We start from the raw sequence: 20892 nt of genomic DNA, 5'->3' as shown, positions 1-20892 counted from the left end.
CGTAGCTTGTTTTAACACGGCAAAAACACACAGACTACAGTCCAATAAATTCACCTCTGAACAGCGTAAGAGCTAGCGCTGCCATTAGCGGCTAATGCTAATACTGCTGCACCCAGCCTTAGCACTGGAGAAACTTCACTGAAAACTCAACCTTATAACTCTGTACTTCAGCAGAGTGGATTTACTGCTCCTTAATACCTGAATACATAAGGAGCTTTGGAAGTGAGTTTTAGGAAGTTTGGGGTTTAGGAAGTCTGAGTTTTAACAATATTATCCATATTTGATGAAACATATTGATATGATCCTATCAAAAAGATACAATATATTTCAAAATGAATATATAGTCCTTAGGCTAGACTAACACTGCTTTCTCCTACCTGTGTAATTTAAATCACATGTAATCCAGATGAAGCTGAGTTGGATTTTGTTATTAAGGTTTATACATTTACCATAAAATTACATATTACATTTTTAATCAGCTTATTGATGTGGGAGTTGTAAATGTTGTTGTATTTACTGTATGTTTTTCTGTATATATATATGGGTTTGTGTGTGTGTGAGCGAGAGATAGGGCTCCACAAGGGGGTGGAGTCTCATAATTCCTCATGTTTATGTATAAAAATGCATTTAATTTTTAATAAAATAAAAGAAGCTTATTTGTTTGCGTCATTTTGTTCCATCCACACGGATTCTGCTGTATTGAAGTCCAATATGTGAGGGGTATCTGTTGTCTGACTGTTGACTGTATAAGTCCTTTTTTCTCAATAACCCTGTTATCTTAGATTTTGATGAAGATATAATTTGCATTCTTGTTCCTGAAGTTCTCGTGTTTTGGTGAATTTTTATCTTGAGAAAAAATTACTCATTCTGTTCTGCCTTTAAAAACTTAAAGAACAAAGAATAAAACTTTTTCTTGAATAAAAAGATTAAACTTATTCTGTTCAGATTCTGGTCATTTTATTGTTACGGTTTTAAAGTAATCCAGGCTAGGAAGGAACATATAAGGCTCATGTGTCAAACTCAAGGCTCGAGGGCCAAATGTGGCCCGTCACGCTCTTTTATGTGGCCCTCGAGAGCCTGAAAGGTCTTAATGTCTAAAAATAAATGGGTCAGAACCGTGCTTTGATCAAAAACTACATTTCCCACAATGTATGTCGATTGTGTTACCCGCGAAGTTACAGTTTCCCGCCACTACACGGCAGTGCGGTCATTGATGTGGAAACGTTGCTTTAATTTTGCAGAAAAATGTTTATTTTAATCGAAGCATCTCATTAGTTTGATTACAGGCTAAATTGTTTTAATTATTTTTTTACACGTTTTTACAATTTCTGATTTTATACTAATTAAGCCTCTTTTCAGTATATCAAACGATTTGATCAGTGATTATTAATATTATAACTTGTGTTTGATGTTATTTTTTATTCACTTGAATAGTTTGATCCTTGATTTAATGGAGTTTGTGGATTTTATATAAAAGAGCAACAAGCAAACATATTTTTTCATGCAACTACAATGTTTTATTTGAATAAGTAATACATTCAGAGAGTTATTTAACATCAAGGAGTAGTTATATTTATTTTATATTACATTTGGTTTATAATTTGTTACATTTATAAGTTACATCTGGCCCTTTGAGGACAGCCATTATGCCCTTGATGTGGCCCTCGGTGAAAATGATGAACTCTGATGATTCTTGCTCTTCCTTTCCTGGGCCGGTCCTGATGAGTGCCAGTTCCATCATAAGGTTTTTGATTATCTTTGCAACTGCACTTAAGGATACTTTCAAAGTTCTGAAAAGGTTTCAGATTGACTGACCTTCATTTCTTAAAGTCCCTGTTTTCTTTATTTATGCTAACTGTACACTAGACGACTTCGAAAAGACTCGAGACTTAACTAAACTAAAGTCTATTAAACACCCTCTCACATCTAAAGACACAAAGTCACAGACTTTAAGTTTTGCAGGGTCACAGTTTGCAAGACTGCAACTATGATAATTTATTATTGTAGATTATTAAAGATTATTATTGTATTAAAGAGACACTCCTGCTCACTCCACAGCTCCACCAGTTTCTCCTCCATTTCTACACTCCAGGAGAACCGGGGTTTCTGAGTCATGGCTGGAGATTTGTGCTTCTTTTATTTTATTTTTCTTATGTTGTGTTTCCATAAACACACAAACACACACAAGTAATGGTTTTAATTTAAATTCTGCACCATGCAGTGGAGTAAAGCATTTAAAGCTGAGTGGTGTTAAAGGTACCCAAAGTCACCCAAATAGAAATACTACAGTGTACTACAGTGAAGTTAAATTAGAGTTAATCTAAAATTAGAATGTGAAAGCTTTATAAGCATCTTCTTAAGGGATTCTTAAAAGTATTATATACAAATAAATGGACAAAGTATATATTAGAAATAAGACCAGATGATTTGTTAGAAATATACATAGAAGGAAACATTTGAGATGTAATTTAAGCTAATGATGTAATCCTAATTGGTTTAAAGTAATATAAGGATTGGATCTATTCTTTTATGTATAAATGTATTATTTGTATTGCAAATATATTCCCTAGATGTATATAGTTTTGTTATGAATGCTCAATAATTATAGGCAATGTTAAAACGCTTAATAAGAAACTCTGTAATCTCTGTAACTCTGTAATCTGTTTTTCTTTAATGCCTTTCCAAACAGAAACTAAAAAAGTATAATATACTACATTATATACAGTTGTGGTCAAAAGTTTACATACACTTGTAAAAAAACATAATGTTATGGCTGTCTTGAGTTTTCAATAAGTTCTACAACTCTTATTTTTCTGTGATAGAGTGATCGGAACACATACATGTTTGTCACAAAAAACCGTCATAAAATTTGGTTCTTTCATAAATTTATTATGGGTCTGCTGAAAATGTCACCAAATCTGCTGGGTCAAAAATATACATACAGCAACAAAATTTGTCAATTTTGGTGATGTAGCGAGTTGTGTCAATCAAATTAGCTTCATGTCATGGCCTCTTCACTTCTTGTAAGTGATTCTTATCACATGCTGCCGAGAGGAGATTGGTCAGGATGGTCAAGAGTCAACCAAGAATCACCAAGAAGCAGGTCTGCAAGGATTTGGAAGCTGATGGAACACAGGTGTCAGTCTCCACAGTCAAGCGTGTTTTACATCGCCATGGACTGAGAGGCTGCCGTGCAAGAAAGAAGCCCTTGCTCCAGAAAACGCACCTTAAGACTCGGCTGAAGTTTGCTGCTGATCACATGGACAAAGATAAAACCTTCTGGAGGAAAGTTCTCTGGTCAGACGAAACAAAAATTGAGCTGTTTGGCCACAACACCCAGCAATATGTTTGGAGGAGAAAAGGTGAGGCCTTTAATCCCAGGAACACCATGCCTACTGTCAAGCATGGTGGTGGTAGTATTATGCTCTGGGGATGTTTTGCTGCCAGTGGAACTGGTTCTTTGCAGAAAGTAAATGGGATAATGAAGAAGGAGGATTACCTCCAAATTCTGCAGGAAAACTTAAAACCATCAGCCCGAAGGTTGGGTCTTGGGCGCAGTTGGGTGTTCCAACAAGACAATGACCCAAAACACACATCAAAAGTGGTAAAGGAATGGCTAAACCAGGCTAGAATTAAGGTTTTAGAATGGCCTTCCCAAAGTCCTGACTTAAACCCCATTGAGAACATGTGGACAGTGCTAAAGAAACGGGTTCATGCAAGAAAACCATCACATTTAGCTGAACTGCACCAATTCTGTCAAGAAGAGTGGTCAAACATTCGACCTGAAGCTTGCCAGGAGCTTGTGGATGGCTACCAAAAGCGCCTAGTTGCCGTGAAAATGGCCAAGGGACATGTAACCAAATACTAATGTTGCTGTATGTATATTTTTGACCCAGCAGATTTGGTGACATTTTCAGCAGACCCATAATAAATTTATGAAAGAACCAAATTTTATGACGGTTTTTTGTGACAAACATGTATGTGTTCCGATCACTCTATCACAGAAAAATAAGAGTTGTAGAACTTATTGAAAACTCAAGACAGCCATAACATTATGTTTTTTTACAAGTGTATGTAAACTTTTGACCACAACTGTATATCATATATCAGCTCTGGAAAAAATATGATACCACTCAAAATTATGAGTTTCTTTGATTTTACCAAATTGAAAACCTCTGGAATATAATTAAGAGGAAGATGGATGATCACAAGCCATCAAACCAAACTGAACTGCTTGAATTTTTGCACCAGGAGTAAAGCAGCATAAAGTTATCCAAAAGCAGTGTGTAAGACTGGTGGAGGAGAACATGCCAAGATGCAAAAACCAACCAGGGTTATTCCACCAAATATTGATTTCTGAACTCTTAAACTTTATGAATATGAACTTGTGCTCTTTACATTATTTGAGGTCTGAAAGCTCTGCATCTTTTTTGTTTTTTCAGCCATTTCTCATTTTCTTCAAATAAATACTGTAAATAATATTTTTACTAGGAATTTGGGAGAAATGTTGTTTGTAGTTATATTTAGTAATATTTAAATTATTTAAATGAGCTCTTATCCTAAAGTCCTTCAAATAAAAAAAAAATATATATAAAACCTTCAAACTTTTGGCACAATTTTTTGCATCATATGATGTACAACATTACGGTGCTGAATGGATAAATGGTTGGACTCTTACATTTAGTGCTTTCCCTGCTCCCAACTAATGAACTAATTAACTAATCACTCTTCATTTCTGAGCTGTGCTAAAGCAGGGAATCCACTAAAATGTGCAGGACAGTGCGTCTCCTTCCTCTGTAGCTCATATTACTTAAACCATATATCATTAATAAAAGCACTCACACTGAAGCACTGAATATTTATAGAACACTACTTTTATTTTATTTTATTCTGCAGCATCATAAAAAAAAGTGTTTTTCAGCTCCAGACTTCCTGTGCTTCCTGTTCAGATCATTAAAGTCTCAGTTAGTCTATGTAGATCCGGGTCCGAGCCCCTAGTGAGCGAGCCTGCGGCGACGGGGGCGAGGAAAAACTCCCTCACGGTGAGAGGAAGAAACCTCGAGAGGAACCACGGCTCACAGGGGGAACCCGTCCTCCTCGGGTCGACACCGGATCACACAACAAACCACAGCCAAACCCTGGGAATCCCTGACCTAAACCAGCTCCATCTATCTATCTATCTATCTATCTATCTATCTATCTATCTATCTATCTATCTATCTATCTATCTATCTATCTATCTATCTATCTATCTATCTATCTACAGTATACATCCATCTGTCCATCTATCCATCTATGTATCTATATCCCTTTGATCAATTTTCTTTAAATAAAATACCAGAGCTTAACTCTTTGTACTCTGTTTGGGAAATGAACACCCACTAATCTAACCTAATCTATCCACCCATCCAAACATCCATCTATCTAAGAAGCGGAAGTCAGGAGCATCCAAAAACTTTTCTTCATTTGCTGCAGCCTGAAGTCCTGCAAAGTCTTGAAAAGATGCATGACTTCTTTTTCTTTTTCTCTGGTGGAGAGACGGAGGGAGGATCAGGAGGAGAACTTTCCTGGACACCGGTCGTGGGCGGGACGTTCAATGGTGACACTTTTGTGGCAAACATCTGGGAAAAGAAGAGAATATTATTACGTTAAAAGTTGTAATAGCTATGATAGAAGCTGCAAGGTTGCAGGTAAAGTTTTCAGAGCTAACTGTCAATAAACCAAATAAACCAAATGAAGTCATAAAAACCTGAGGATGAATATCTATATTAATATCATGATTCTAAATTAAATACCTTACGTATCCTGTTCCTCATTTGGCGGAATGTTCTCTTTATCCTGGTCAGTAGAGATGGTTGCAGGATGGGAATCTGCTCATAGACCATGATGTCCAATTGTCTCTTCATAGATTTAAGGAATTTTTTAGCTGGAACTGAAGCCTGAGTTTTTTCCATTAAAGAGGCCATGAGGTATTCCTTGATGTCCCGGATAATTCTCCTCACCACTCGATTAGAGCCGGCCTGGAGCACAGCGCTCTGGCTAGTGGACATGCTCTGCTTGGACCTCAGAAGTAGGTTTGTTTTTATAGCCTCTTTGAGTTTATCCTGAGTTAGCTTCAGCAGAGCTTTGGATATCCTCTCCACCACTGATTTGTTGTGGTTTGGGTAGATGTTCTTGATGAAGATAAGCGATAATGCTGAGGTCAGCAGTTCCACGATTTCTGAAGATGTTAATGATGCACAGCGTTTCAATTTAGCGGTAAGATGAAATCCAGGATCGCTCAGACCTGGGATGGATGCCGTGATCTTTGAAGTTTCTTTAAGGATGCTGCTGCGGATGAATTTGTGTGTCTCAGTCTTGAGAGTTTTCCTATAGCTTCTAATCACTTCAAGAATGTCTTTTTCGCTGTCGAAGTCCTTATCATCCTCTTCTTTCTCTTCTTCGGCACATCCAAGCATCGCCCTCAGTATCTTCTCAGAAAAGAGACTGTACTTCTTGTAGACTCTCTTCTCTGAAGCGCCTAGTTTTAATGAACCCACTGCGTTCTCTGCGACGTCCATTAGAAATCTGCTCATGGGTGAGTCTACAAAAACACTCCTGGTCTTGCTGGGCATCTGCCTGATGCAGATGCTCAACAAGTACTGGAAGAAAGTACTTAGAGCGTCCTTCGCCATTCGGGAAGACAGGGAGTCTATCACGACGTTGGGATCTACGCAGTGATCGTAGGAGGCCGCGGTTAACCAATTGGACACGATGCACAGGTGCCAGTACTCCAGCATCTTGTCGGCTGTAGAATCGACCAGTTTCTCAGCCATATCGCTGCCCATCTGTTGAGCCTGAGTGACGCTATAGGAGGACTCGTTCTCGCAGAGCTTTATGAGGGTGGAACTGGTCTATAGAAAGAGAGAAACAACCACAGATTAGAACTTTTAGCCGCCTGAGTGACAAAAACAAATCACACAGTGTTCACAAACAGCACTTTTTAGAGGTGTTAATAATCTAATAATTATTAATTGAATATAGAAGACACTACTAGGCCTGTCAGGATATTGATCTGTTGGTTTGTGTTAAAGATATATATTGTCTCAGAAATTACTGCAATAAACAATGCCACTGATATAAAATCTGACTGAAATGGAGAGGTGTTTCGTAAAGAAGAATGGACCAAAATACCTTCAACCAGAAACAACCAGTCTCTCATTGGAAGCTATAGGAAGCGTTTAGAGGCTGTTACTCCTGCAAAAGGATCTACTAAAAATTGATTTAATTTTTATGTTGCCTAATTTAGTTTAAATAATTATTGCACACTTTCTGTAAATCATATGAACTTCATTTCACTTCTCAAATATCACTTTGTAAATATGTGTTCATCTGCTATATGATATATTTAACTGAAACAATTTAACTGAAATTGTTAAAACCATAAAAAAAACATTATGTGACCCAGTTTGGTTACCCATGTTGATCCCCCATGTCCAACACTAATATTCACATGCATATGTAGGTAAAACCTTTAGTTTCCAGTTGGCATGTTAAATAATAAATACAATAAAAATAAAGTGAATAAAGTGTCTTACCTGTCTCAACACGATCTTCAAGATGTTGTCGGTTAAGTCAGCAATGGTCCTCGACCCCAGAACGTCGCCCCCCGTGCTCTGGGGCAGCACGGTCCCCATAAGGCTTTTGATTTTGGAGTGGGTGTGGAGGAAACCTTTACGCGTTAAGCCGAAAAAGATTTTGTAGTCCTCGGTATCGGATACGGTTCTCTGGTCCTCGGTTCTGGACATAGTTCTTCTCTTCTCTCTGTTATGGATCTGATAAGAGCTTCTCTGAAATCCGTCCTTCTTCCAAAGAGACAATCGCGCGAATGACGTTCTGTTTGTGATGTCAGCGCTTTAAAATTCTCCCGCAGAGTTGAGCGATGACGTCACGTTCGGAACACCGCCTGCCCCGCCGCCCTTGGTTACCGCTGGTTGCTAGGATGACTGGTTCTAACCTAAACCTCTGTGTGTTTTTAAGGTACGGTGTCCTGTGAGGGAAAAAACATTCAAAACATTCATATTCACTCATAAAATATTACAATTAAAAAACGCCTCAGATATCACAGCAAACAATGAACTGAGATTTCTTTTTCTGAAATTATTGTAAGAATAATTATATTCATGTTTTTATTTATATTTATATATTTTTATACAATGATGTAACTATTTATATAACGATGTATTATTATTAAAGTAATTAGCAATCATATATACAAAATAATAACTATAGACCGTTTTAGAGGAATATTCATGAGCGTAGGAAGTGACGTCGCATGTTCCTAGGACACTTCAGCGGTAAACAGCGTTCAAAACAGTGGACGTAACTTTTTAATTTAACATGAATACAAACTTTACCTAATCTGAAAGTCACAAACATTGAAAATCAGGTCAAATTGTTCTTTAAACAAGTAAACTACGGAGGACCAAAAATTACATAAGTATAAATAAATACACATATAAATGTATAGATATGTAAACAAATAATGAATAAATAAATTAATGTTGAAATTAATAAATAATAATAAAAAAAAATTATATATATATATATATATATATATATATATATATATATAAATGCACATATAAATGTATAAATACATATATATAAATAAATACGTGCACAAATAATTGTATAGGTAAATAAATTAAATACATTTCTTATTTTTATATTTATTTATTCATTTATATGTGCATTTATTTATGTCAACATTTATTTATTTATTCATTTATTTATTTCAACATTTATTTATTTATACTTATGTCATTTTTGGTCCTCCATAGTAAACACGCCTGCTTTCGTTTTTCACACTGCTGACCTGCCGTACAGTTACAGTGTCCTCTCACAACTTCTCCCTGCTTCTTATCTATAAATCATGCAGAGTACGTGTTGGATAGAGTTTGACTTGCTCCAACCTCACCATACACTATAGTGATGCTTCTCTACTACAGGAACAAATATTCCCAACTTTTCCACTGAGAAAGTAATTATATGCGCCCAAACTGCGGTGCGCTTTCACTGCCTCAGTTTCAACAAGGTAGTGATCACATCTGGCAAGCGTTTTAAATCAGAGGAAAAAAACTTCCCTCTTAAATCCTTATCAAAAGGATCAGGAAAAGAGGTTTGATCACTTTTGACTAATTTCTGACCATATGTTTGCTCGGTTTTCGGGAGATTTGCGAAATATGCGCTCTCATTTTGACAGCTTTATAGTTGAAAATAGCGCCACCGGAAGCGTCGAAGGAACAGACATGCGCAGTAGCTTTGTTATTGTTTTCCTCATTGAAACGGTCTATAGAAAAAAATATAAATATTTCTTCCTTTTTTCTTTTTTGTATATGTTTTTTTTGTAACAGTTAAAATGAAAAAGGAAAAATACTAGCATGTCTCTCTCTCTCTCTCTCAATATATATATATATATATATATATATATATATATATATATAAATATATTTATATACTCTATATATGCATATACTGTATTTTTTATATATGAATAATTTATTAAATTTGTTTTTAAATAAATAATTCAGGTTAACATTAAATTTGTCTACGTAGTCAATGAATAACAAATAGAAAAAGAATAAATTAATGTAATATATATATATATATTTGCAAAATCATACAGTATTTAAAAAAAATATTGTTATTGTTCTTTTTAAATAAATATGTATGTACAATACAAAATAAATAATTATGTGTATATGTTATTTTCGAAGAATGTGGAGAGGCTGGAGCACCTGTCCCTTTGGCTCTCACTGTCCAAAGTGCCCTTTTGTCTTTTTTTTTTTTTTGGTAAGTGTATGTGTGAAAGTCATACCTGTTTTGGCTGGGAAACTACTGTATTTTTTCCCTCCTGCCGTCTTCACGTATTAGTATTTTCCCGTGAATTTAAACTTTGGAATGAGATAGATAGGTAGTCCAAGGTTTGAGAAAAAATATATGAATGTAAAGTTTAACTTGCCCTGATGTGCCTAATCAGCCAATAACTATTTCATTTACAAATTGTGTTTATTAATTTAGGATTGCAGGACTTACTGTAAGTTGTACAGTAAACTGTAATAAATGAAAATTCATTAAGTTAACTAGTTAGCTAGTAGCCGGATGTAGAGGATAGCTAGAATTTAGGACACTGGGTAATGTTGGTAGTTTAATGCCGTTTATTAACCCTGATTACGGAGCAGTGCTTTGAGTTGCTTGTATTTAGTCTAGAGCTTCTAGTCAAGAGCCCTAGTTTATTCTGGTTATTCCAGAGATCTGTGTTTAACCCTGTGTTTAGCCTAGGACAGTTTTGCTTTAATTTTGACCCTTTGTCTATGTTTGAGTTTTGCCAAAGCGGCTCTGATTATTCTGATTAGTCTGATTATTCCAAAGTACCTTTGTTTTAATCAAAGCCCTGCCTTTATTGAGATTATTCCAGAGCTCTGCACTGAATCTAAAGCACTGGCTTTATTCTGGCTAGTCCAGAGCGGTTTTACTTTTAGTCTGGAGCGTTGCCTTTATTCTGATTATCCACAGCTCTGCTTTTGGTCAATTATTGCTTTATTGTTAGTCAGGATATTCCAGAGCAGCTTGAGTTTTAGTCTTCAGCTCTGCCCTTTATGCCCTTAATTCAGATTCAGCTCTGTCTTTTATTTAGATTATTCTAGAGCTCTGCTTTCGGTCCAGATTATTGTCTTTTATTTAGATCATTCTAGAGCTCTTCTTTCGGTCCAGATTATTGCCTTTTATTCAGATTAATCTAGAGCTCTTCTTTCGGTCCAGATTACTGCCTTTTATTTAGATTATTCTGGAGCTCTGCTTTTGGTCCAGATTACTATCTTTTATTTAGATTATTCTAGAGCTCTGCTTTTGGTCCAGATTATTGCCTTTTATTTAGATTATTCTAGAGCTCTGCTTTCGGTCCAGATTATTGCCTTTTATTTAGATCATTCTAGAGCTCTGTTTTCGGTCCAGATTATTGCCTTTTATTCAGATTAATCTAGAGCTCTTCTTTCGGTCCAGATTATTGCCTTTTATTTAGATTATTCTGGAGCTCTGCTTTCGGTCCAGAGTATTGCCTTTTATTCAGATTAATCTAGAGCTCTTCTTTCGGTCCAGATTATTGCCTTTTATTTAGATTATTCTAGAGCTCTGCTTTCGGTCCAGAGTATTGCCTTTTATTCAGATTAATCTAGAGCTCTGTTTTCGGTCCAGATTATTGCCTTTTATTCAGATTAATCTAGAGCTCTTCTTTCGGTCCAGATTATTGCCTTTTATTTAGATTATTCTGGAGCTCTGCTTTCGGTCCAGAGTATTGCCTTTTATTCAGATTAATCTAGAGCTCTGTTTTCGGTCCAGATTATTGCCTTTTATTCAGATTAATCTAGAGCTCTTCTTTCGGTCCAGATTATTGCCTTTTATTTAGATTATTCTAGAGCTCTGCTTTCGGTCCAGATTACTGTCTTTTATTTAGATTATTCTAGAGCTCTGCTTTTGGTCCAGATTACTGCTTTTTATTTAGATCATTCTAGAGCTCTGCTTTAGGTCCAGATTACTGCCTTTTATTTAGATCATTCTAGAGCTCTGCTTTTGGTCCAGATTATTGCCTTTTATTTAGATCATTCTAGAGCTCTTCTTTCGGTCCAGATTACTGCCTTTTATTTAGATCATTCTATAGCTCTGCTTTTGGTCCAGATTACTGCCTTTTATTTATATTTTTCTAGAGCCCTGCTTTAGGTCCATCTTACTGTCTTTTATTTAGATTATTCTAGAGCTTTGCTTTCAGTCCAGATTACTGCCTTTTACTTAGATTATTCTAGAGCCCTGCTTTCGGTCCACATTTCTGTTTTTTATTTAAATTATTCTAGAGCTTTGCTTTTGGTCCAGATTACTGCCTTTTATTTAGATCATTATAGAGCTCTGCTTTCGGTTCAGATTACTGCCTTTTATTTATTTTATTTTATTTATTTTATTTTTTAGGACAGACACAGTAAAGGTTGAGTGTGATTGACGTTTGCAGATTTATTATTTTGTTGTAAACATCAGAACTCAAAACTCAAAATATGGATAAACATTTTTAACTTCACTCAAAATCATAATCCGTATCCATGTAAATACACAATAACTGCAGCATGAAAAAGTATACCCTGAAAAAATCCAACAGAACACACACACACACATCTAAAAAACAGTAAACTCTGCGTGATTATCTTTCGCTTAAGTAAATTTGGCTCTGGCGTTGTGCTCGGAGAAATCTGTGCTCTGGAAAATCTGCTGCGTAATAAATCCAGTCCGGGTGTTTCAGCAATTGACCTAAAAAATATATTTTCTTCTGGTTTCCTCTTCTTTATTCAGACATTCATGGTCAGCAGCAGGAACTGTATAAAAGAAAACAATAGACATGATAAGATATTAGAGTTTTTTATGTATTTTGCACATGATTAATCTGGAATTAGTTCTGCGTTATTTTTTTTTAAATTACGACACCAAGTTTGATCCCGATTTGCGCAGTAATTTGCCCGGTCCAACATGATCTATCATCTATCAAATATACTACTTTTTAATTGAGCTAAACTGCAGTTTATTCTGACATATTAGCCAAATAATATACTGCTATGAACAAACGCTGTCTCTGCTGCTGCTCCATGCTGTTTACACACTAAGAGATCAATATGTGTAGCGTTCACTGCTCACATCTGTGCTGCACTTTCCATAAAAAAAAACTCTGTGTTTAAAAGCGCAGGAGCAAATTTTCAGCGTTCTGTGTTAAATCAGAGGAGACAATGTGCTCGCATGGTTTACTGGTGCTCATTTTGGTGCGTTTTTATGTCTGTGTGAAACCAAACCAAACAGAGGGAGAAACGCTCCAAATAAACAAACTCATCAACTGATCCGGACCACAGATACTTTCACAACTACAGGTGTGAAAACGTTCTTTTATACTCAGCTAATTCAGAAATCCTTACAAACCAAACTGAGATGTTTATAATAAAGTAAAAAAAAAAAAAAGTTTCCTCGATCTAATTTATAATGCATTCTTTATTCCAGCGCTCCACATTGACTTTATCTGCCTTTAAACATACAAGTATATACCAGTATTTTAATTTTAGACACCACTAATATAAATATTATTGATTTTTACATTTCTTACATTCATGTATTATTTATATGTAACTTGTATACATATGTATCTTAAGAACAGCAATTGCGATTAATCGCAGTTAATCAAAATCAATTTGAGTAATCTGATTACACTTTTTAATTGATTGAAACCACTAATAAATACACATTCTGAATCATAATTAATACTGTTTATTTTTCTTTACACTGTATAAAATACAAAAGTACATATAAACTGTCTACAATTTGTATATATATACATATACATACATACATACATACATACATATACATATACATATATATATATATATATATATATATATATATATATATATATATATATATATATATATATATAGTACCAGTCAAAAGTTTGAACACATCTCATCATTCAATGTGTTTTATTTTTATGTTTTTTTACATTGTAAAATTGACATTAAAGACTATATTAAAGCTCTACATAATTATTCTGTAAACAAAAAGTGTTAAATAAACCAGAATATGTTTTATACTTTAGTTTTATACTTATACTTTCTACATGTGTCCCTTAATTGTTTTCATTACTTTAATATTAATCTAATGTAGAATCTAACGTAAAAAATAAATTAAATAAAGAAATAAATAAAATCACTGAATGAGAAGGTATGTCCAAACTTTTGACTGGTGCTCTGTATATAAAATAGCTCACCTGTTGGAAGTTCAGGTCGATTTCTCCTTTGTTTCGTGTGTCAAGGGCTTGGAAAACTCCTGTAAAAGAAGCAAAAAATAAATAAAAAAATTTCCAAAAGTAATCACTCATCCATTCAAATCATTAAACTCTTAATGTTCCTAAATACCTTTTATAAACATATACCATTCTGACTCCCTATTGGTTCATACTGTGATCCATCACACCTGCACACATCCAGACAAACTCCAGTCCAACTAAAGCTTCTTTTAATATATTTACATTCTACTAAAATACATTAATTTACAATCAGTATATATGCAGCTGAAACAGGGAACAGCCTAGAGCATCCCAAATTATATTATCAACCATGACATTTCAATAATAGATCAACTTTGTTCTTAATGGCTTAATTTTTTCTTCTTACATTACTTTTACTTTTATACTTTAAGTAGTTTTGAAACCAGTACTTTTTTTAAACACTTTTACTTAAAGACTAAAAACGTTGAGTTAATACTTTAGCTTCAGCTTCTACAGAAGTATTTTATACTTATAGTATCTATACTTCTACCTACAGAAGAAGTAATGAATTTTGGTAATTTGGAGCCACTTACGGAACATGTTCTCCAGCCGGACGATGCAGGTCAGATAATCATCAAAGTCAATTTCCATCTTCTTGTCAGCAAACCTCAGACAGATCAGCTGCAGCAGCGCGTTATTCAGCTGTATCCCTACATAACAAATATGTACAGTATTACTGTTAATAACACAGAAATACAGCACAATTTACATACTGTTGTATCGTAGGGCTGCACGATATTGGAAGAATTTACATTGCAAATGTTCATTCTTCGACGATATATATATATCATGATATTAAACAATGCAGGGCCCATGACGTCACCAGAGCCCCGGCCCCACCCATGCGCTGTCTTGCATCTGGACCAATCAAGAGCTGAGTCAGCCCTGAGCTAAACTCAAAACCCGAGGAAAACAGCAAAACAACAGTAATCTGCCCTTTAATCAGGCATTTAAATGGCTTTTGTTTTTCTGGGATTAAAAGCGTGAATTCAGCTGTAACTGGAAATATCTGCGCTGAAAAACTGTGCTGGACTGAGGTGCACAGCTTTCAACACAAGCTCACGTTTACAAGCACGTGCCCAACCATGTGGATGGAGGCCATGCACAGTTACCTCGTGTTTACTACACCTAGCCGCCCCCCCTCCCCCTCGCGCTTCTCAGGCAGCAGCAGCCTGTCACTCACACAGACACAGCGACAGTGCTGTGTATCTACTTCTTGTGTCAAGAATCGAAACATTGCAACATGACGCGTTTAATTTAATTGCCCTAAGTGATATCACACATCCTACGTTGTGACATTTGCACATGCGCACATCGCAACGATGACGATGCTTAAACGATATATTGTGCAGCCCTACTGTATCATCAGTGTTGCACAAGAACCTTCCAAACTTCAACAGAAGTCAATTTAAAAATACTTTAATTTTGGAGCATTTCTATTGGTCCCTTCATCAAAAAGTTTGGACTAAAAGTAATAAAACAAAAAGTGACATACCTACTGCTTTCAGAGCGAGGCGGAGCTCGTAGGAGGACATGCGTCCACTGCGGTCCGTATCGTAGGACAGGAACAGCATCTGCATTCAAAAAGCACCACATTAAAGATGTAGAAAATCTAAGTACCATATTTTTTAGACTATCAGGCGCACTATTAATGAATGTCTATTTTTATACATAAGGTGCACCAGATTATAAGGTACATTTTAAGCGACACTAGTAAGGAACAAGGGTGTCATCGTGTTTCCCTTCTAGTTCAGCCGGGAGACGCCTAAGAAAACACAACTGAACATTTTCTTTTAAAGTCAAACGAGTGCTGACTGTTAATCTACACAGATTTCTCTTTTGAAAACTGTTTCTTGTACAGTTCGTAGCAGCGCTAGCCTCGATTAGCAGTGCTTAGCGCTTGTAAAAGCTGGCCAACAGCGTTACACTGAGAAATCCTGAGTGTTCCAGTAACCCAGAGCGCTTTCAGCTAGTGGTTCATGTCACGTAGCTTGTTTTAACACTGTAAACAAGCAGTATGAACAGTGAGCTGCTGTTAGCGGCTAATGCTAATGCTGCTGCACACAGCCTTAGTGCTGGAGAAACTTCACTGAAAACTCACGCTTATATAACTCTGTATATCTAACTCCTTAATGCCTGACTGGTAGAATTCATACACTCATAAGGCACAGCAGATTATAAGGCACACTGATGATTTTTTGAGAAAACTAAAGGATCTTACGTGCACCTTAAAGTGCGAAAAATACGGTACTATACTGTATGGACAAAAGTATATGAACACCTGCTCATTGTTTCCTCTGAAATAAAGATATTAAATTAACGAATGAATGAAGTTACATGTATATACACACACCAGCCAATCGCGCACAGCCTACTCTCAACCAGAAACAACCTCCACCTAGAGGACTGCATCAACTGCACCAAGACAATTTAAAGTATCCTATTTTCCTGAACTCCCTCTTTTTGGACTGTGTAAGGAAACCAGAGGGGGACTTGAACCTAGGTAGGGACTTGAACCCAAGCCTCCAGTGCTGGGAGGCGAACGTGTTAACCACTAAGCCACCGTGCCACCAATAGGATAAGTTGCGGATGAGATGGAGATGAGGTGGAGTGGTGAACATCCAAAAAGTGTTTATGTTGTTTTTGTTGGAGTAACTGCCTCCACCCTCCAGGAAAGATGCTCTGCTAGATTTTGGAGCTGGATTGCTGTAAGGATTTGATTGCATTCATTAACAAGAGTAAGAGTTAGTGAGGTCAGAGTGTTGAAAGACCACCACCAAACCTCATCCCCAACTTTCAACTCCAATCCAAAGTATTGGAAGGATCTTAATCATTCCTGAGGTTGTTTTACAGTTAATCTTAGACTGATAATTTATTGATTTACAGCCTGAATGAGAGACTGTGTTTACCATCCATTTCTTCAGTTTTTCCCAGAAAACTTTGAACTCCTGAAACTCAATCATGCCTGAGTTGTCCACCTGAACAGTCCGGTTAAGGAAATTAAACATATATACTTTTACAATATTGTGGCGCGGAAGAGGAAGGAAGACCCGTGAGACTCATGCTGAACGCTCAACAGCTCCTTTATTGAACAGGCTTGCCACTCACTTACAGCCTTTAACAAGACTAGGAGAGCTAAAACCATCAACCCACAGAGCTAAAATAGCCCAAAGGCCACCAACCCAGCTGTGTGTCTCCCAGATGGCAGATCCAGAGTGGTGCCCACCCTCTCTGCATAACCCCTCCCAAGGGAGATGCCCCACCCCTGTCATCCTCGCACACAGGAGAACAGAACCATGCCTGCAGGCAGCCACACACACAACCCAGAGCCGCCACAATATACTCATATTTACATATATGTTTTTTCCAATACTACATGTATTTTTTCAGTTTTTTGCTAATTTGTCTTCTTTAAATGAAAAATAAGATAAGATAAAGGACAGAGAAACAGGTCAGGAAGATATATAAAGAAATGATAATAAAACTATAACAATAATTCAAAACAATTACAGGAAATACATTAAAAGATACTTAACAATTTATATATAGTAAAGGAAACAATATATACTATATATAATCGAGTGCCGCTAAGATAAGGTCAGAGGAGATACAGTCATACGAAAAAGTTGGGCACCCCTATTAATCTTAATCATTTTTAGAAGAAGCCATTTCTGCAAGCACGCCACAAAGAAATGGCTTCTTTCGCATCACTCTCCCATACAGCTTCTCCTTGTGCAAAGTGCGCTGTATTGTTGACCGATGCAGAGTGACACCATCTGCAGCAAGATGATGCTGCAGCTCTTTGGAGGTGGTCTGTGGATTGTCCTTGACTGTTCTCACCATTCTTTTTCTCTGCCGTTCTGATATTTTTCTTGGCCTGCCACTTCTGGGCTTAACAAGAACTGTCCCTGCGTTCTTTCATTTCCTTACTATGTTCCTCACAGTGGAAACTGACAGGTTAAATCTCTGAGACAACTGTTTGTATCCTTCCCCTGAACAACTATGTTGAACAATCTTTGTTTTTAGATCATTTGAGAGTTGTTTTGATGAGCCCATGATGCCACTCTTCAGAGGAGATTCAAATAGGAGAAGAACTTGCAATTGGCCACCTTAAATACCTTTTCTCATGATTGGATACACCTGGCTATGAAGTTCAAAGCTCAATGAGGTTACCAAACCAATTTTGTGCTTCAGTAAGTCAGTAAAAAGTAGTTAGGAGTATTCAAATCAATAAAATGATAAGGGTGCCCATACTTTTGCACCGGTCAAATTTTGGTTTAATGCATATTGCACATTTTCTGTTAGTACAATAAACCTCATTTCAATCCTGAAATATTACTGTGTCCATCAGTTATTAGATATATCAAACTGAAATGGCTGTTGCAAACACCCAAATATTTAGAACTAAAAATGATTAAGATTAATAGGGGTGCCCAAACTTTTTCATATGACTGTATGTTTATGGTTAGGTGTAAATTTAGGTAAATAGTAAATAAATAAATAGTAGATAAAAAGGTGAAAAATAATATTGCATGTTAAACATATTGCACAAATTGTGATAAGGAAATCACAGTACACATAGTGAGAGGGATATTGCACACGGTAAGCATTACAGCTATATGCTTAAAGCTTTAATGGTAAAAAATAAAGGGATAAAATGGGGGTGTTATAAAACTACAGCTCTTGAATAAATGAAGAGACAGCTTCTGTTTCTGAATCATTTTTGCTATTTATAGGTTTATGTTTCAGTAAATGAACATTGTTGACCTCAAATAATGCAAAAAATATATATAAGTTCATATTCATAAAATTTTAAGGGTTCACAAATAACCCTGTTTTTTAATCACAGTTTTTTTCATGCAGCTTGGTATCATGTTCTCCTCCACCAGTCTTACACACTGCTTTTGGATACCTTTATGCTAATCACTCCTGGTGCAAAAATTCAAGCAGTTCAGTTTGGTGGTTTGATGGCTTGTGATCATCCATCTTCCTCTTGATTATATTCCAGAGGTTTTTAATTTGGTAAAATCAAAGAAACTCGTCATTTTTAGATGGTCTCTCTGTATGTATATATTAATATTTTATATCTGAATTAACATGTTGGGGTAAAAGGATACATCCATTAGGTTGATGATACTGTGGCAGGTGTTCAGGGTCAGTCCATCAAACTTAATCTCTTTCCCTAGAAGCAAAAAACACGCACAGTACACTCATTAAACATCCTTTACTACTGAATCCACTTACAACACACTCATTACTACAGTACACTCACTCAAAGTATTTATACACTATATACAATATATACACTGTATTGCCAAAAGTATCCACTGGGTGTCGGTCTTGATGCTGTAAATCTGCCTGCTCTGGATTCTGAACTACACAACAAGGACTCCAGTTCCCAGCATGCACTCACAACGGACTCCCCTGACTCTGATAATCCCATGAGGCTGCGGTGTTCCCGCTCCCCCCGTTACTGATCGCTTACACCTGTGTTGTCTAGTATATATACCTCTCATTTTGCTCTTTTCCCTGCCGAATATTGAATCTAGTTAGCTAGCTCTTCTACAAAGCATTTCCTTCTATAAAGCCTTTCCGTAGCTTAACTTTCTACTAGTTCTGTTCCGCTTATACTTAAATTATTATTTTTTATTTGAATGCTTTTGTTGTTCTCATTCTTATTTAATATTTTTTGTTTAAATTTATTTTATTCTATATTTTATTTGAATATAAATGTCTTGTTACCTTTTTAACAGTTTTATTTGTTAATTATTACTTTTACATTTTGCTGATTTATTTAATTTTATTTTGAAGCACCTTGAGCTGCATTTTTATGTATGAAAAGTGCTATATAAATAAAGGGTATCATTATTTAATATTATTATTCCTGTTGCCAACCTATTTTTGTCTTTTTAACTCCTCTTTTGCCTTGCTCCTTCTCTTTGCTGAATTTACCGTATATGACCTTGTTTTGCCTGACTACTCTTTTGTCTTTTTGATTATATTTGCTGCCATTTTATTGACTTTTATTGACCTTGCCTGTCCCCTACTACTCCTATAAGCCTAGCCCCTTTATCGATAAACCGTGTGTTTAGTATATCCACGTGTGTCTGTCATGTGTGACACCGGGTGACTAAATACTTTTGCCAATATAGTGTCAATATATTTCAAATAAATGGAAACTCATGTTTTCATATAATAAATGTTACATTTTGGTGTTGATTTAAAAGGTTTACGAACTGTAATAAACTCACTCCTGCTCAGGACTCCATTCAGAACGTCCTGCAGCTCATAGGCGCTGATGGCGTTATCCTGCAAAGCACATAACATCAAATATATAACTTCTAATATACACAGTCCAGTCAGAAAATGATGAATATTATTGGATTTTTTTCAGCTACAGTGAGCATATAGGACTGTAAATATAGTTCTGTAAATACGGACTGTAGATCTGTATCTGTTCCTGTGCATATTTTATTGTTATCCTTCTCCTTTCATTCTGTTCTTCAATAACCAGAACATTAAAGAAAACTATTAAACAGTGAAGCAAAAATATATAAAATATAAAATAAGTCTTACCGAGCCAGCAATCTGTTCGAAGAGGCTCCGCAGACCCTTTTCCTCTGGAGTTTCCTCCTCTGGTGGACTGGGCATGGGTGGCTAAAGGGGGGCAGCAATAATAGTGAATAAATGCAGTATATCACACACTTACTGCTAAAACACACACATATATATGTACTGATATTTTTTCAGATTTTAAGGAATATCAGACAAATATAACCTGAGTAAATATGCAAAGTAAAAAAAATTAAATGATGATTTAATTTATTAAGGGAAAAACAAACTAACAAATCTGGCCTTTAACTGTGATTAATCACTTTTTGGGAAGATGAGTTCAATTTTACTACTAACCACAACCAGGCCTGATTACTGCCAGACCTGTACAATCATCAATAAATCACTTAAATAGATCCTGTCTGACAACATGAAGCAGATAAAAGATT

At 35.9% G+C, this 20892-nt stretch overlaps 2 protein-coding genes across 2 annotated transcripts in view; both read right to left on the bottom strand.

Moving 5' to 3' along the window:
- Nucleotides 1-5374: 5374 nt before the first annotated feature.
- On the bottom strand, nucleotides 5375-7887 carry LOC111193475 (uncharacterized). Its single transcript, XM_022674384.2, has 3 exons — nucleotides 7578-7887; nucleotides 5796-6893; nucleotides 5375-5621 (listed from the first exon to the last, which is right to left on the bottom strand). Exons 1-3 carry the CDS (start codon nucleotides 7785-7787, stop codon nucleotides 5463-5465), a joined length of 1467 nt encoding a protein of 488 aa, XP_022530105.2. The 5' UTR covers nucleotides 7788-7887; the 3' UTR covers nucleotides 5375-5462.
- Nucleotides 7888-12022: 4135 nt separating this feature from the next.
- capn9 (calpain 9) overlaps nucleotides 12023-20892 on the bottom strand; it is a 29043-nt gene continuing 20173 nt past the window's right edge. The window contains exons 13-20 of the mRNA XM_022674562.2: nucleotides 20468-20548; nucleotides 20143-20200; nucleotides 19009-19073; nucleotides 16801-16869; nucleotides 15387-15465; nucleotides 14425-14541; nucleotides 13832-13890; nucleotides 12023-12398 (exon numbers count right to left, since the gene is read on the bottom strand). Of these exons, the coding sequence (XP_022530283.2) occupies nucleotides 12372-12398; nucleotides 13832-13890; nucleotides 14425-14541; nucleotides 15387-15465; nucleotides 16801-16869; nucleotides 19009-19073; nucleotides 20143-20200; nucleotides 20468-20548 (555 nt within the window). The 3' untranslated portion in view covers nucleotides 12023-12371. The remainder of the gene's footprint in view (nucleotides 12399-13831; nucleotides 13891-14424; nucleotides 14542-15386; nucleotides 15466-16800; nucleotides 16870-19008; nucleotides 19074-20142; nucleotides 20201-20467; nucleotides 20549-20892) is intronic.

This window comes from Astyanax mexicanus, chromosome 21 (assembly GCF_023375975.1).
Source record: "Astyanax mexicanus isolate ESR-SI-001 chromosome 21, AstMex3_surface, whole genome shotgun sequence".
Classification (NCBI taxonomy): domain Eukaryota; kingdom Metazoa; phylum Chordata; class Actinopteri; order Characiformes; family Acestrorhamphidae; genus Astyanax; species Astyanax mexicanus.
The sequence above is the reverse complement of the archived record's forward strand: the minus strand, read 5'-3'. Positions and strand labels throughout refer to the sequence as shown.